Here is a 17779-nt window from a genome sequence, read left to right as displayed (position 1 = left end):
TGTCACAGTTCCCTCCACAGAAGCACAAATAAATGAGTACATTTCCAATCACTTATTAAATAAGCTGTAGATGTTTTAGCTATATATGAATTTAAAGCATTTTTAATGTAAACACACTTGAAGCTATCAGACTTTTGCAACAACTTCATTTCTGTTAAGTGAAGATAAATTCAGCTCCCCATTTCCAGCATAAGCACAAAATGCAAACAAAAGTAGCTATTTTTGCAGAAATAATTTTATCACTATAAAAAGCAAGGCAGTTGAAAGACACATGGAATGATTTAGAGGCAAAAATTACCTAGCAGTAAGAACACTGCACTCTATACAGTCCCAGGGCTTCTTTGAATACTTCTTGAAGCAAACTTAGGTCTCAGTTGTCGTGTGGTGGCCCATCGCCTTTTCTCTTCTGATAAGCTTGCCGGAACTCTTCTCCCAGCATGTTAACATCTTGCTCATCTTTAAGAACTCCCTGAACACACAAAGAACAATATTCAATTCAATATGACACCATAAAAGGCATTTTAAGATTGTAGTTACTGGAAGTCTGTAAGAATTAGCCTGCACAGTAAAGTTCTCAAACACTTTTTATTTTGCACAACATGTAATGGTTTGTGCTTTGTTCTATGTTGCATTTAATTCTTTTTATCCTGCTAACTGTACTTGGCTTAAGTGGCAATGGCACTGTTTACCAAACTGGAGTTTGGTGATAAGCTTCCACTATAGTGATGCATTGTAATATGCAAGTATGAAGTTCTGGATTAGTGGAAGCAAGGGTCAAGGCTGTAAGATTTTTGCATTTTGAGACAATAAATCTCAAAGCGGCCTTGCCCCTTCTAGATTATCAGATTCTCCCATTCTAGCTGCTCCAGGAGCCATTTTTGCACACTGCCAGGCAGCAGGATCAACTTGAGACTTGAGGCCTTACTTCTAAACCTCACCATCACTCATTACAGCCCCCTCTGGAAATTCTAGATTCCCATTGATTGTGGCCTGTTTCCCATCTCAGTGGAAACATCTCAGGCCACCTGAGCCCAGAAAATATGTGGGTAGGGTTACAAGGAAGACTACATGACTATACCCAAGGTAGTTCTCTCCCTGGATTCAGAGGCATGTAGGAGAGTATACACCCTTCCTGCAGGGCCTCCCTGTGCCAGACTCCCTCAATGTGTGAACTGGTGGGAGAGGGATAACCTTATGTACTGCAGCCACTAAATTCAGCAAGGAAGGATGGAGAAGGGGGTGAAGAGACAGAAACAGCAAAACCTGAAGGGGGACTGACAGGCAAGGGCACAGAGAATTGAGGGAAGGCAGCAGTTGAGTACAAAAACAACTAGAGCACCATATTGAGAACGCAGGGGTGAAAGGGTGAGAAGCAGCGGAAAGTGAAAGATTTTGTTTTAAAACAGCAAGGCTTTACTCTGAGTAAATATACATGAGGAAGCATCTTTTACAGGTCTGCCCTGTCTTCTCTACTAACCCATCCTTCCCCACTTTGTCCCAGAATCAAAACAAGATTCCACTCCAAACCCCCCCCTTCACAAATAAATAAATAAATAAATGTTAAACACCCTACCCATGCCATTTCCCCCCTCTGCCTTCCCCCTTTAAACTCAAGCCCTTTTCAGACATTCAGTTTGCATGTGTGAAAGACTAAGTGCCAATGTGCAGGGCTCCTGTCCCAGTGTTGGGAACCCTACATGCAAGTAAGCCAGCCCCCCTTCAGACTAACAAGGTGTTTGCCTGGTGTGCAGAGTATCACTGAGGGAGCAGAGCTCACTGCACATTCTCCCTTGCCTGTTCAAAGCAAACCCCCAAAGAGTGTTTCAGTCATTCAGCTTTACTTTTTCTCCCATCTTTCCCACTCTAAGCCTTGTTCATTTGTCCTTTAAGACAGGTGAATGTGGGCTTCAGTCTTGCACGATTAGAATTCCGTTTTTCACCAGAATCCACATAGATTTTCCATGTGAACGATGAGAGCTGGCCATGGGAAAGACTGCCTGCCCCTGCTCCAATGTTAAATGCTACCTGGATATCCTAATGCAGGGAACTTTGCTGCTGCTGCTGCTGCTGCTATTTCACCCCCATTAAGCTGCATTTGTCTCTACTTACTCTGGGAAGATATCCCAATAGTTTAACTGCGTGTTCTTTAAGCAGCTTCTGCCGCTCCTCCTCAATGATGTCATTAACAATGCCTTTCCTTCTTTCTTCAAGCTGCATTTCTTCAAGTTCACGTTCCTATACAGAGGTATAAAAATGTATTACCTTTTACTAGTTCAAAACCAATTTCATGAAGCTATGGGAGATTTTTGCCCTGTGAAAAACAAAATGCTTCTGCTCTGGCTTTAAAGCCACGGGTTGCTCTAATATTTTCCCCCCCGCAATGTTTTTTATTAAAGATTTTCTTAGTTTATAAAAGTGCATGCATTGCCCTACTTGAAATGTTGTGTACAGAACCCAGAGCTGCCTTATTAGCTCTGGTTAGTTTTGTCAAAAGAGGCCAGTTTCTTACCTTGTCTGCAATGAACTGCTTTCTCCGCTCTTCAATGAGCTTCTCTACTTCTCTCCTGTGTTCCAGCTGCTTCATTCTTCGCTTCTGAGCATTCATTTGCTCAACACGGTCGTCCTCGGCAAACTTGGCCAGCATGGACTGGCGGAAGGCCTCCTCCTCCTCCTTCATGGCCTGCCGCATCACCTCCCTCATGGCCAACTGGTCTTCATACGCTTTGCGCAATTCCAGGCGCTGCCTAAGTTTCTTCTCCAACTCTTCCTACAGGAAAGGAGTGTACAGCATACAACAGCCATTAAAACAAAAAAGTACTGCCAGTTCACAGGGTGAACAGTTAGGCAAGATACAGGCAACTCCCGTTTTATGTGCCACCTTGTACGCATGGGCCATTTTCAGACCCAGAACAGGGTGTGATGGGGGCATAACAGGATGAGGCGGGCTTATGTGCACTCCACCAATGCATACAATGACCCAGAATGCAACCCCCAGGGGTTGCCTGCACTACTACCTTCAATACAGTAGTTCCCAAACCTTTTTCTCCATGGGCCACCTGAAAAGTGCTGAGAGTCTTGGAGGACCACTTAATGATTTTTCTGAGAGTTGTAGCAAATGTAACACACTGCACTCCATGCTGTTTAATTTTTATGGAATCCAGATTAAACTTTTTAATTGTAGCCTCACATTATCTTTGCTGCTAATCTTCCCCGCCCCTTTTCAAGTGCTTTCTCCCCTGATCACTTCCAGCCCATCCCACACACCTTCCAGGTGGTCCGCCAGGTTCTAAGAGTGACAGAGCTGCTGCTGCTGCCGTTCCTCAGAGACATGCCACAGACCACCTGATAGAGGCGTGTGGATCACTGATGGTCCATGGACCACAGCTTGGGAAACCTTGCTTCAATACCTTTATATTAAGATAGCTTGTTATGTAAGACAGTTTTATGAGACATGGGAACACCTGATGGGGAAGAGAGAGGATCCTGGGGCAAGTGCAGCCTTCCTCCTCAAGCAGGCAAGACCTGGAGGAGAGCGTTACATGGCCCCTGGTAAAACAGCCTCACAAATTCATGTTGGATGAGATACTGTCCCTTGGGAAGAAGGAAGTACAGAAAGGGCTACTGCTTTGTCTACGTGAAGGGGGTATATTTAAGGAAGACAAAGATGTCTGCAGCAATATGAAGTAGTGGAGGTTAACAAGCCATGGAAACTAACTAAATAAAGCTCTTGAAGCTGCTATTTCACAGGGAGGGCAATGGGGGGGGGCAGGGGAATGAGTTTTTAAATTATTATTATTTAACTCTACTAAACTCTCTTGTGCAGGCCCACAACAAGACTAAAAACTGCAGTCACTTACCATCTCCTTCTTTCGGTTTTCCTCTTCTCGTTCTTCAAAATACAGCTCTTCACGGATTTGTTCAAGTTCTTCCCGTTCCTGCTGCTCCCTTTCTAGAGCCTCTTCAAGCTGTCATGGAGAGGGAGGAGATTTTAGGCACCTGCTGCCTCTCATATCAAAGGAAGGAAATTTAAGAGGCATTTCAATACCATTTTCTGGAGCTTTTGCTTCCGCTCCTCATTCTCCTGGATTTTTGCCATCCTGTTATCTTCTCTTTCCTGCCACATGTTGGCAAATTCCTTGAGTTTTCTGTTTTCCTCTTCCATTTCTTCACGCTGCCTTTTCTTCCTCATAGCTTGATCGTTTTTAAATTCTTCTATGAACCTTTGAGTTGCTCTCATTTTCTCTAGTCTTCCTTGTTTTGCTCTATGGAGAAGTCTCAAACTTTAGTAACTTTTCTAAATGTAACCCAGATAATTAAGAATCCCCTGCTCTTCATGTGTCACACCCAGCCATCCCCCGGGAAGCTAAGGACACTCCAGGGCCTGCCATTTTGTGCTCATGACAACTTTCCCAGTTAAGTGACTGTCACAGCCTGAAAGTCCTCTAGTCAAGTTCAAATGCTCTGAGGTAGGAGCCACCAGATCCAAAACTTGCTCACTGTGAAGCAGCAGGTCTGCCATTACTGTGAGCACCGTAGGCACAGGGCAGGCTGGACGGATGAGCCATGAGCCAGAAATATTAATAAAGCAAGGAACCCCTCAGACCAGAAAAAAATTATTACTATGCATTATTAGGTCCAAGACTGTTTAACATTTTGTGACATTTAACAGGCAGCAAAGAAGCAAGCAAGTTTTACCGCAAAACTCAAAGTGCAAACAGTAAGGCTAAACAAGTTTAAAACACAAACACAGGAAGTCAAACTAACCGTTCATCTTCGTCATAGATTTTTCTCACAATTTCATCAATCAAGAGCTTCTCTCGGAGGAACTCCTCATAGGCCGCCTGCCTCCGTCTCTCTCGGTCCTCAAGCTGCCTTTCCAGTTCTTGCTGATAAAGCAGCTTTTCCTGATTCCGCTTTGCCTCAGCCGTCCTCTCTTCTTCCTCTGCCTTTTCTTGAGCTTCCTTCATTGCTTTGTATATTTCTGCATCATCTTTCTGAAAAGATTTTAATTTGTTTTTTTTTTAAATTAAAGAATGGAGTAACAAAGTCCAAAGAAGACTAGCATCCCAGTGAAAGGACACTGTGCACTGCTGATGAACCGTATTATTTACATATATTTATCTCCTATTAACCTAGCCCTCTAGGAACTATCCATTTTTTTCCACCTGCGACACCAAGAAATAGTTCTCTCCACACACACTGTTGAATCCATTCAGCTAAACTAACAGTACATGGAAATGAAATTATGAAAATGAAGCTACTAAGGGCAATGGAATCTTTGTAAAAAGCAACTGAAAGCTAGGATGGGTGACTAGAAATCCAAACCACAAATCTGATGCATTGTAAACCATTTCAGTGCCATTTCCCCCTAAAATGTAGTACTTATTTATTTAAAAGTGCAATCCTGAGCATGCTTACTCAGAAGTAAAACATTTTTGTTGTCATTAATTCAATGTCTTTCCTACCCTTTACCATAAGTTCCCAGTGAAAACAAACAGTAGGGCTAGGCTTATCCAAAATTTAACTAAACTGACCAATCCATTTTCCAAACAAGCAAGATTTTAAGTCAGTTGTCATACACACACACACACACACACACACACACACACACACACTGAGCAGATCCAAGACTGGAACAGTCCATAAAGCCAGTTACCATTTTTTCATATTTTATAGCTTCTTTCTCAGCAATCTGGGCAGCCCTCGCTTTATTCATATAAGCAGATTTCAGCTTCAACTCCAGCTCCCGAAGTTCAATACTAGAAACCAAATTGACAAAAAGTATGAAACGTGTTGAAAACTGCCTCTCATTCTTTTCTTTGGCACATCTCATTGCAGACACTTTTCAAATCTGATTTTAAACACAATTATATAGTTTTAAAAGATAACATGAAAATGAATGCTTTTACCAGCCCAGTGTGTTCATGCTAGAACTCTGACAAGCCACTAGACTGGCATCTATTAGCTTGGGGAAGAAGAAGATGCCGCCACACCACAGAGATTATCTTCATCTGCCATGATGCCCCCAACAGTGCTAAACTCTGACATCAAACAGAAGTATTAGGTAGGTTCAAAAACATAACAGTTACGAGTTTAGGGAAGCTGCAACTTTATGTGGGATTATAAAGAAACCTATTCGTTGAAGAAAGAAATACCTGGTCTCTCTTATTTGCTGTCTCATCTTTTCATCTTTGAGTTTCTCATGGTTTAATCTTGCTAACTCAGCTGCCAGTTTTTCTTCCTGTTGCAACTCCATTTCCTTCAACCTTTTATTCTCTTCTGCCTGACCACAAAATTGAATTTAACAAATCAGAATTGGATTCTAGAACTTAAATGAAAGCCTAGATTTTCTTAAACTATTATCCTGCAACTGTCTGATAGTTCAGTGTGCCTCTAAAGAAATGGTTAGTGTGTCCTGCAATAATCCTTAAAAAACCTCAGTGGAATGGAAATTATTTGCATACCTTCAGTCTGGAACACTTTCACTCAGATCCCTGCTATACTAAACTGTGCTGAACTGACAGAAGATATATTTACAATTACATTGGCATTTTTAAAGAAGATATAGATTTCAGCAGTATTAATTTTAGAGTGAGCACAAAGTTGATGTTCATTCTGAATAAGCAACAGCCTAACATCTGAAAAAAAGGTTTTAAAGATCACGCAATGCAGATCCAGAAAGGCTTCATCAACATTTCGTAGCATAAGACCCATACAGTCAGCTTTAACCCTTTTTCATTACACAAGACATTGCCAGGTTGTTACTAACTCTACCAAGCTTGTATAAGCTGTCTCACTACCTGGAATCCAGTTTTGGGGGCCATGGAGGTGGGAGGGATGTCTTGGGATGCTGCAAGCCCTAGGAGCAAGACGCCTCAACCAACCATGAGAATCAAGGTCTTATTCAGGCCCTGGGAGTCTCTGGGGTAGCAGAACCTACAACCCCGCCCCCCAGGCTGTTTGTTAGGTGAAACATTACTATAATTGTTTCATGTTTCCCAGAGATAAATCACAGTCTACCACTGTCACTAACCCACCTACAGCCTGTGGCCCTTCTTCCCTTCAAATCTGCTGAGCAGCCAGGCTCATTGTCCCTTTGCAGTTTAGAACACAAACTTCAGCACAGTGTACTCAGTGGGACTCACCAAATATGCAACAGATCATCAGGATCTTAATTATGGGGAGGAGTTCCCTGCCTCCAGACAATCCGACTCACCCTCTGAATAGCCTCTTCCATGCGCCGCTCATGTTCCTCCTCCCTGAGCAGCCGTGCGAGACGCTTCTCCTCAACACGGTCTTCAGCCTCCCACATCACCTCTAGCTGATGAACGCGCTGCACCTTTTTCAAGTGCTCCAGCTCCCTCATTTCTTGGAAGTAAGCCTCATGCTGTTTCTTATCCAGCTGTTGCGCCGCTGTCAGCGGCACCCGACCGCCCCGCTGCCGTGCCATCGCCTGCAAGGGAGTCAGATATGGGAGAATTCTCATGGCTGCAGGAAAGCACTGTCAAGGTCTCCCCATGACGGAGACCACCAGCATCCTACTGGAAAGATGGCTCACACTGGCATGGTGCCCTTCTCCTCTTCTACACAAGATCACCAACACAACCCAAAGGTTAAGGAGTGCTGTCACTGGGAGTTGCACTTACAGAACAGACAGACATGTAGGGTGGCACCACCTTCTCTTTTTGTCTGGTGCCATTTAGAACACAGGAATATTACCCATAAATGTGCCTCCAGTTGTTCAGGCAAGGGCTGGGAGCCAAATGCACCAGCCAGCAGCCCAGCAGCAGCAAGTGCAGACACTGGTTGTGGCAATCACACTTCATCATGGGAGGGACAATTGGCTCAGATCAAAGCTGCTGCTTTGATTCAATCTCTCCAGCATAAAGGATCAAGCAGCAAGGGTCAAAGTAGACCATACTAAGCGAGATGGATAATGGGATTGCTTGTGTACAAAGCAGTGTCATAGCCCACGAGCAGAAACAGCTTTGTCCATTTTCTCTTCTTAGCCAGAGGTTCCATAGCTTAGAGAACACCTGCTTTGAATGCAGAAGGTCTCTTGGTCTCAAAAGAATGGGAAAGCCTGAGGGCTTGGAAAGCAGCTGCCAGACAGAGCAGACAGGACTGGACTCAATGGACAGGTTGGATCTGGCATGAGGCAGCTTCCTACATCCGAAAGTCAGACAGGCTAGCAAGACCCTATTGAGGCCCTAGAGAAGTGCAGGGGCACAACCAGGGCAACCTTAACCCTAGACTTCAGAAGGGAGCTCTCCGCAGGCTCGCCTTCCGAGGCAGCTCAGGGAGAAAGAGGGGTGGCCCTTGAAGACGGAGGGGTGGCCCTTGAAGACAGGACCTTCACCCTGTCAGCTCCCATCCCCCCCCCCCGATTGCTAAATTAATTGAGCTTTTGGCCCTGTGTGGAGATGGACAGGGCCCTCGCCTGGCCCGCCCTCAACCCCTTGAGCTGCAAGCACTGCAAGTCCCCCAGGGCAGGAAGGGAGACTTTCTCGCCGCTGAGAAAGCGCACAGGGGGCGCGAGGTTGAGAACAGATTAAAAAAACCCAAAGAGCAGTTCAGAAGGCAATGGCTTAAAACTCGCCCGCAGCCTTTTCGCGAGGCAAACGCGATACTCAAGAGGCCGCTCTGGAAAAGCGCCCCGTGAATCCTCAAGCGCTGCGATATAACTCCCCCGCCCCCCCGCTGGCCGCTCGCCCTGAGGAGCCGCCTCGGAATTGTATTTACTGAGCAGGCGAGACAAGAGGCCTGCGAGTCAGCCGGGAATTCTGGCGACAACAGCCCTGCGAGGCAGACCAGGCCGGGCTCGCCCGCCGGACTCACCATCTTCCCGCCGCCCCCGGAGGCTCCCCGAGCGGCGCCTCCCGCACCGCCTTCCCGCTCAAGCACACCGTCGCCTTGGAAACGGCGCTGGCAGGCTGCACTTCCGGGAGAAGCCCCGCCCTCACCCCGCCTCCCGCCTGCGAGCGCCGCCCGAGCTCCGATTGGCGCAGCCCGGAGCTTGACTCCGCCTCCGCGAGGACCGTTTTGGAAAGGAGGAAGCTCTGTTACCGGGGCAACTGCTGGCCCGCGCCGCTGCGCCTGCGCAGTGCTCTTGGCTCTGCCTCGGTCTCCTCGGGCGTCGGCGTTTCCGCGGCCTCTCCGACTGGCCTCCCTCGCGGGGTTGTGGTGGGGATTAAAGAGCAGGGAGGGGAAGAACCGCCTGCGTCGCCTTTTGCTCCTTGGAGAAAAATAACTGCTGAATTGTCATCAACAGCGTTGAATGTATAAATGGCCACTGCAATTATTCTATATCGTTTTAAGCTGTAGTGCAACTGTTGCATTTTATTTCCCTCTGAGTGTACAATTAACATTCTCTCCCTGTATGTGTGCATATACTAGCCAGGTAATACTCCATCCATCTGATTAAATGGTCTCAAGTCCACACTCATACACACAAAAACATTTGCCTTTGAAGTTGACCACATCTATTGGAATGTAATTGTTTAAGCTTTGCCATATTAATCACTGGTTATAATTTAATTAGGAGGTATTCATGCCTGTCTAGTTCTGTGCTCCCTTTCCCAGCTTTTAATTTATTGGTGATTAATGCCTATATGTAACCTTTCCTTTGTATTTGTGTTAACCAATCAGCAACAAGTTGCTTTGTACTTGTGTCAACCAATCAGCAACAAGCGCACCTGTGGCAATATTGTAATATTCAATAAAAGAGACTCCCCGAGATTTGCTCGAGAGATGCCTCTCACATGACACTTGCTACTCGTCTGTTATTATTCCAGCCCAAAACCACAAGACACTGTTTTTGTTTTAATTGGACTGAAAATGCCATCCCTAGAAATAGTCAAAAAATGTTATTGGCTTCCCACTTGTGGGAGCTCCAGTGATGAGCTGCAGGGGAACTGGTAAATGGATCAGCTTCCTGCTGGATGAGACCTTTGGGGGGTGTGGTGTAGTGGTTAGGGTGCCAGAGTAAGACCTGGTGGCCTGGGGCTCAAATCCCCACTCAACCATGAAGCTCAGTGGGTGACTACAACAGGTTTCTTTTGGGGATTACTGTGTATGCCACCTTGAGCTCCTTGGAAAAAAAGGTGAGATATAAATTAAATAAATAGTGTGTATTTACAAGTATGCAGGTGGAGAATGGTGGATCAGATGTGCCCAGCATCTCACTAGAGCCCCCAAGGCAGTTGAAAAAGCTGCTGCTGATTCTCCCCAAAATATTTTCTATGTAGCTTTCAAATGCAGCATAACCTCCCCAGCTGATGCAAGAATATCCCGCTTGTTCAATAAAGTTCTTTTAGCCATCAATGATCACTTAGAAAACTTTAGAATGATGATTGTCAACAAGTTCATTAAAGTATGCAAGACATAGTGCATTGCCAAATTTGTTTGCAAGCAAGTAGGCAATGCATGAGACTGTGATGAGCCTATTTAGTTCCTGCTGAGTTTGCAACATTATAAGCCATCGTTGGGGATAGCATTGCGTTCTTTGTGGAACAATTTTGCTGTCTTGAGTGAAAAGACATATGTGAATTAGCTTGGAAGGGTCTAAACCCATCAGGAGAAGAATATTGATCTATTAGAGACTCAGATAAGTTGCTAAGAAATGTCCTTGTTTTGCTTGATGGATGGGACAGTAGCCTGAGCAGCAAAGGGAGCATCACTGTCAAAAGAAACCTAGAAATAAGTCATTCACATTGGGCCCCTAACAAACATCTTTTTTATTGCATGGTCTTGATGTCTTGTGCCCATGATGCTATTTGGGCACTCATGGCGCTGTGGGTTAAACCACAGAGCCTAGGACTTGCCGATCAGAAGGTTGGCGGTTCGAATCCCCGCAACGGGGTGAGCTCCCGTTGCTCGGTCTACTCCGGCCAACCTAGCAGTTCAAAAGCATGTCAAAGTGCAAGTAGATAAATAGGTACCACTCCGGCGGAAAGGTAAACAGCGTTTCCGAGCGCTGCTCTGGTTTGCCAGAAGCGGCTTAGTCATGCTGGCCACATGACCCGGAAGCTGTACGCCAGCTCCCTTGGCCAGTAAAGCGAGATGAGTGCCGCAACCCCAGAGTCAGCCATGACTGGACCTAATGGTCAGGGGTCCCTTTACCTTTACCTGATACTATCCCACTTTCAATACTCTTTGCATCGTTCTGTCCTTTAACTACCTGATAGAATCTCATAACGTTTTATAACACAAATATCATGGGGCAGAAGGCCAGGGCTTCATGCCGCATGATGAGCAGGAGGACCCCGGACCCAGGAAGGCTGGTTGAGCACATTTTGAAGTAGGAAAAATAATACCTGTTGTGACCTAAAGAGTGACACCCTTCATAAGATTATTAAGTCTAGCACCTAAATTGATCTAACTGTACCACTGATTGTCCAGATCACAGGTTTTGCTTGTGAGCACAGAGGGCTTCCTCGTGTGACCTGGGACAGTGGAGGTGATTTCACAGCCTGGCTATGATGGTCAAACGCCTGGCATTGCTGCAAACTGGGAATTCCATCCAGTCCTGCCTTGTTGAGATTAGTAAGCCATTGTTTTATCGATTTTTATTTGGGAATAAAACATGCATGAGCCAGGAGACCTGCCATCTTCAAAAGGGCTTTTCCTGAACTTCAAGGATTAAGGACCTTACTTTTACAAGTCACTTAAATCAGCCTCTGCTTAAGACCCTAACTGGGGGAATAAAGCAGCACTTCACATCTGCTCAAGGGTGACTGTCTCTGAATAAAGTAGCCGCCTTCTTCCCCCAAGACCCAGGGGAAAGCTAAGAAAATGCAGATCTAATGGGTCAAGATGGGGTTGGTTTGATCATACAGTTCAATTAATTTCTAACAATCTTTTCCACAGATAGCTTGCAAAAATGACAAAGAACTAGAAATATAAGCAAAGATACATTGAATATAATTTTTTCTATCAAACAAACAGAAAGCAACAAGACTTGCTGATTCTGTGTTATTCTTTATGTCTTGCTGTTTTGGTTGTTCATTGAGTTGGTGTAATTAATTGCTTTTAATTATTATTGCTGTATTCTGTTTTATCATGTTGTGCACTGCCCTGTGCTTTGTGAGAGGCAATAAATAAATAATAACAATAGCAATAGCAGCAGGGATAGCTTGTGCCAATGTCTGATAAAGAAGGAAAATTCAGAACAAAGGCCTGCTTCCAGGCCCCTGGCCATTTTCCGTTCATACACATTTGCTTATTTATGCTGTTGCATGTCCCCCACAACAAAGTGCTCTGGGTGGCTTAGAATAAATGTACACAAATGAAAGCTGATGCACGATTCTTCCCAATGAGGTTTGTTATTATTTATTATAAACCTGACCTTCATGTATTGGGAATCAATGTAGAGGTTTGAACATGTGTAGGTAATGAACACTATATATGTCTTGTGGAAAAGCAAACAATTATGCAGTTTGCAAGTGATGGACACACACTTTTTATTGTATGAATATGATCGCCATTTAGAAAAAGTGTCACAGGCAAGACTGCACACTTAGAAGGGACATGGATCCCTTTGGACTTTGGAGACACACACTCCAGCTGCCCATGATTAGCCCCTACCTTAAAGTGGGTGTCAATAGATTCTTCTGTCTCCATGCATAATTCTGACCTCCCTGTTGAGTGGGAGGTTGAGGTCAAGAAAACTCCATTACCAGACCAGGCTGGCTCCCTACCTGCTATAGAGCAGGCTACCTTCTTTCCTCTTGAAAGTGCCCCAACTTGGAGTGTGTAGGTCTCTTCTTGGGCTTCTCTTAAAACTCTTTGCTACTCACATGCATTGCTAAATTAACAAGAGTCTGCCTTAACTCATCGGACTAGCCTGGAGTATAGCTCCTTGTCCCAATCCAGCTTGAATTGCCTTCCTCATTGCAGCCCATAGAAACAGGCGACAGAGAACCTCTCATCCCTGCTGTTTTATCATGCGCTCTGCTAACAGCCCATTTATCAGAATGATGAAGGGGGCTCTCTGGAGAGAGGACATGGCTCAGGCAGTGCAAGTGTGAATGACAGTCCGTCTGCAGAAGATTGACGTTAATGAAACTTGGAATAAACAGGAAGATGAAGAGGGTGGAGAAGCCAGCCAGGGAGCTCGGCTCTCTCTGAATGGGAGAAGGAGCTCACTGTACCATCCTGGTTGGCTTTCAGTTTGCAAATGCTGCCTGTCCTTTTGTTGCAAAACAGCAAGCACCATGAAGGCGCCTCTGACTTGAAGCTGCCTGTGCTCTTTACACCTGGCCTAGATGGCTGGAACCTGGTGTGCATGTATGCCTATACCAGCATATGGGACAAGCAAGCAAGGAACGAGAGGAGGAGGGAAATTCGTCACTACTCCTCAGGTTGCCCTTGCTCCTCACCCATCTCAGATGCAGGTGGATTCCACTGTTATTATTTATTACACCTGTTCATCAACTTTACAAAGTCTCAAAGCAATTTTTACAAAAATTCTAGGATGGCCCAGTCAAATCTGGATGGTTGATGGGTATGAGTTGTCAGTTCAGCTCATTCATTGCCACACCTGCTTTGGTTGTGGGCTGCAGGGAGCATCCACAAACTGGGATTGGAAAACTGAGGGAGGGCAAGTCTCTTCCCTGTATTTTCCACCCATGCTAGATTATCACAGGTTGACACCTGCCCTTTCACCAGCACCAACAGCAGCTGCTGTGGAACCTGGACTTAAGGAGCTGACTTATTACATGGTTGTAGGTGTGATCCAGGAAAACCACAGAAAACTTAAAATGCAAAACTCCTGTGATATCCTGGGTTTCCAGGCTTGCAAGCAGATTCCCCACCACACCCCCAACGTAAGTGCTAAACTCTGATTAGATTTCCAGAACAAAAATTGATAGGTAAGGCAACAAGGAGAAGACAATAGAAAACGTTGTCTGAATGCAGCCTTAGTCTTTTTTAATCCCCCCCCCAAGAAGCTGGGAGGCCTGTACTTGTATCTGTATGGAGGGGTGGAATACAAAGCAGGAAAACCAAGAAGAATAAATATTAACTTCCTCTGTATATTTTTTGTTCAGAGCCCAGTAGAAGCACAGATCTCTCATTTTATAATTAACAGCAGTCGTAAACAATGGAGAGCCTATGGATAAGTTAAAAGTAAATTAGGTTGCAAATATTTCTAACTGTCAGAACATGTTTTCCCTTCACCTTATGACTTCAGCTAGAGACAGATACCCCTACTATCCTTTCCCAAATGGAAGCACTCTACCTTTTATTTATTGCACATACATCCCATATTTTTTTCTCAAGCCCAAGATAGCATACACAGTTCTCTCCCTCTCTCCTCATTTAATTCCCACAACAAACCCGTGAGGAAGCTTAATCTGAGAAGCAGTGAGTGGTCCAGTGTAACCTAGTGGGCTGCATGGCCAAATGAGGATTTGAACCCCGGTCTCCCAGGTCCTAGGCCAGCACTCTACCCACTAAACCACACCAGCTTTCGCCAGCTGCTTGGCAGTTGAAATTACAGGTAAAGCTTTTTTTAACAAGATGTTGGCAAAAGCCGTACCTGCTCCCTTTCTCCTTACCACACACCTGCCAATGGCCCAGAGCCAAGGTCAGAACGCAAAGTCTCATCTTCTTCCAGCTGCTTCAATGCAACAACCTGAATTCACCAAGTAATCTATTGCAGACCAGAGAAGAAACATCAAGGTTGCAAATCTGCATTTTTGTCGGAAGATGGCAGTAGAGCTCAAAGGAATGGAACTTGGCTGATATGGGAGAGCTTTGGGAATTTTTCTGGAACTCCTCTGAGGGCAGGAGGGGTTAAGAAGCTTGTCTTCTGTTTATAGCTATCTTTCTTGACAACAAAGTACAGCTTTCCTACGGGCAGTGACAGGGAAATGGTATCATTGATTCTCTGTGTGTCCTTGTGGCTAGGATTCTATTTAGGATGCAAATTGCCAATAGCATTCCTAATGCAGAGCCATAGTTTAAAAAGAATAGCTGTTTTTAAATAATTCAGATAGAAAAGGCACTGAATAAAGTGTTAAATCTCCTTAAGAGCCAAAATTTCATGCATTGTTAATAGCAAGGCTCTCTCCAAAACTATTTCCAACTTTGCTAAATATACACACAGAATTTTTACACTCTGGAACCACTAATGGAAACAGAATTTACTATTAGGTTTATCAAGTAGGTCTGCTTCTCCATAACATCCGAATCAGGAGAGACTATGAAAGCTCCAGATCACTGAATTGGCGAGTTGCAACTAGTGAGCTGCAACAACACTACCAACATACAAAACAGTGTGCCAAATTAAAAAGTTTCTTCCTAAATGCGTATTTGGACTAAGGACAGGTCCTTGGTCTGAGAAAGTTGAGAAGTGCTGCTAAACAGCATGTACACCCAGCCTTGGAGACATCTTGCTACTCATGGAGAAATATGAACTGCACTCTGTATTATTCTACATGAATGGAAATGGAATTGAGGCAGGGCCTGATATTTGAAATGATGATGACAGAACTGGCAGTAAGCATTTGAAGGTAGGTACCAGTATGAACTATGAACAAGCAATCATGCTAAGAATGTAGAACATCAAATCCTCCATTCAGAGCCCTCAGGAAATCCCGATGATTTGGTTTTTTTTTTAAAAAATGCAATGTCCTTGCCGTTGCAGTAAATCACTTCAAAAAAATTGCAGGCACGGTTGTTACAAAACCCAGGTCTAAATTGGCCACTGAGCAGACAATATGACTTTAGATACATTTTCTTTCCCTGCATCACAAAGCTAACTCTGGGAGCACTTGAAAGGTCTGTCTGGCGTACGTCTGTCGGGGGAGACAATGGAGCACACCTTTGCAGCTGAAGTCAAACTTTTGGAAGGTTGCAGCGCCTGCTGTGGCTGTAGAGAAGGATATGGGAGACACATGTTTTGTTGCAGCTGGGGCAGACGGAGGCACCATGGCCTTTCTTCTCGGCGCTCCTCCCAGCAGTCATTTCTCCTTTGGTCACTGCTATGGATGCTCAGCTTGACACTGCAGGAGTTTGCAGATTTCCCCACAGTGGGGTTGATGTTGGCAGACTTCATGTCATGTTTGCAGGCACACAAACACAACAAATTCGCAAAAGCTGGTAGGGCTGGGTAAAACGAGCACGTGTTTCAATGTGGGTCAAAATCAGATGTTCGGTCATTGTGTCTGTGAAGATGGATCTAAAGTGGTGCTCCCAGATATTGTGCTGAGACACAATGATTTGGAGCTCAGGATCAAGAGCATAAACCTCTTGAAAGCGGCTGCTAGGTGGTTCATTAAGAGTTGTATGCTTTTAGGATCCACCCCATTTTTGTGATTGTACTTTGTTTTAAAACAGTTTGTAATGTTGTATTCTAGATTATTTTAACATACTATTACTAATTATTTACTGGAGTAACAACCCCCGAATGTGGATGCTAGAATTAGCCCTAATGGAAGAGGCACTTGCAGAGCAAAGCATTAAACACTCTCCCAAAACCCAGAGGGAAGATCTGTAATCCAGATTCAACTACAATTAGTTTTCTTCTCGCTGTATTTTAATTATTTTATATTGAAAACTACATTGAAAGACAGCCATGGGCAAGTAAGCTGGTTGTAAATTTTTGAACACTACAATATTTCTGGGCATATGAGAATTGCCATCTGTAGCCACTGGGGTTTCAGGGGAAAGAGTCTGTTTTAATTCTAGGAAATCAAGATAATGACACAAGTTCTTCCTGATTTGTGAGGCTATTTTTAGATAAAAATGAGGCTGGTGTGCTCTGAGCCTTTTCAGAATTGCATGAAGTCTCCCATGATCCCTCCACTGAAATTTGGGCATATGCTATGCCTGTGTGAGGTGCCACCACTGGCACTTGTCAGAAGAATTAAATCTAAAACATGTTTACAGCTCTGCTCTAGTCATCAGGTTCCCTTGAGCTTCATGGCTAGATAGAGTTCTTCTTCCTCTCTTGCTCTGTGAAATATTTAATTTCTTTTTTTGTTTTATGTGCGTACTTCTGCTTGCAGGTGCAGGCAAGAAAAAAAAAATCACCGCATCCAGATGTTCTGAAACACCCATCGCATACACAATTCAGATTAAGGAGAAAAATTGCATCAGATAAAAGCTGTATTTCAGATGCTGTTTTCTGCTGAGTCGTTAATAAACCTATCATGTTTCACTGACAATAAGGCTCTTGGACTTAATTTTCAGAAGCCCAGAAACGTTTTTACACAGCCTTAGGCTGCACTCATTTGTTATCGATTTTGCCACTGTTTCACCCAAAGTGAAGGTGGCCGAATTACATCGACCTCCCTTTTGAATTCTGAAAAGTAGAGAAAGACACATCTTTATCTAGAGATATTACGGTTTCAGGCATTGGTACAGCTACCACGTACTGAGCTGTCGCAGCTCATTACTGAATTAGTTGGACCTCGGGGAGCTTGGCTGAGATTCTGTCTCATGCTCAGAGACTGATGCTGCGTTTAAACAAAGAAAAATATGCACTATGTGCCACATAGTTCAAATATTTGAAATTATGTTCTGGTCTGCCAGCAGCAGTTACATTACTGAGCTCTCTAATCTCATCTTATTAAGCACAAGCTCTCCACGGCGTTTCCACCTAGGAGGGGGAATGAGCGGTGCAGGGCACACGGCCGCAGCCCCTACACCCGAATCAAAACGGGGCATAATCCACTGGGACACCTCCCTGCACAAACGTCCATGATACAAATCCCACTTATTCCAGTTAAAGAACATTCCAGGGGATAGCGCCACATGGGCTTGTCCTGTTAGT

The 17779-nt window shown here is 44.5% G+C and overlaps 1 protein-coding gene across 1 annotated transcript; it reads right to left on the bottom strand.

Annotated features, from left to right (window-relative positions):
• Positions 1 to 86: 86 nt before the first annotated feature.
• MNS1 (meiosis specific nuclear structural 1) lies at positions 87 to 8952 on the bottom strand. The gene is made up of 10 exons (XM_082198613.1): positions 8839 to 8952; positions 7217 to 7453; positions 6156 to 6283; positions 5657 to 5759; positions 4765 to 4994; positions 4046 to 4262; positions 3858 to 3965; positions 2510 to 2767; positions 2110 to 2235; positions 87 to 469 (listed from the first exon to the last, which is right to left on the bottom strand). The coding sequence occupies exons 1-10, from the start codon at positions 8839 to 8841 to the stop codon at positions 371 to 373; spliced, it is 1509 nt and encodes a 502-aa protein (XP_082054739.1). The 5' UTR covers positions 8842 to 8952; the 3' UTR covers positions 87 to 370.
• Between the last annotated feature and the right edge of the window lie 8827 nt (positions 8953 to 17779).

The sequence above is a fragment of the Podarcis vaucheri genome (genome assembly GCF_965113315.1).
Source record: "Podarcis vaucheri genome assembly, chromosome: 14".
NCBI lineage: Eukaryota > Metazoa > Chordata > Lepidosauria > Squamata > Lacertidae > Podarcis > Podarcis vaucheri.
This window is presented reverse-complemented; position numbering and strand designations above follow the sequence as displayed.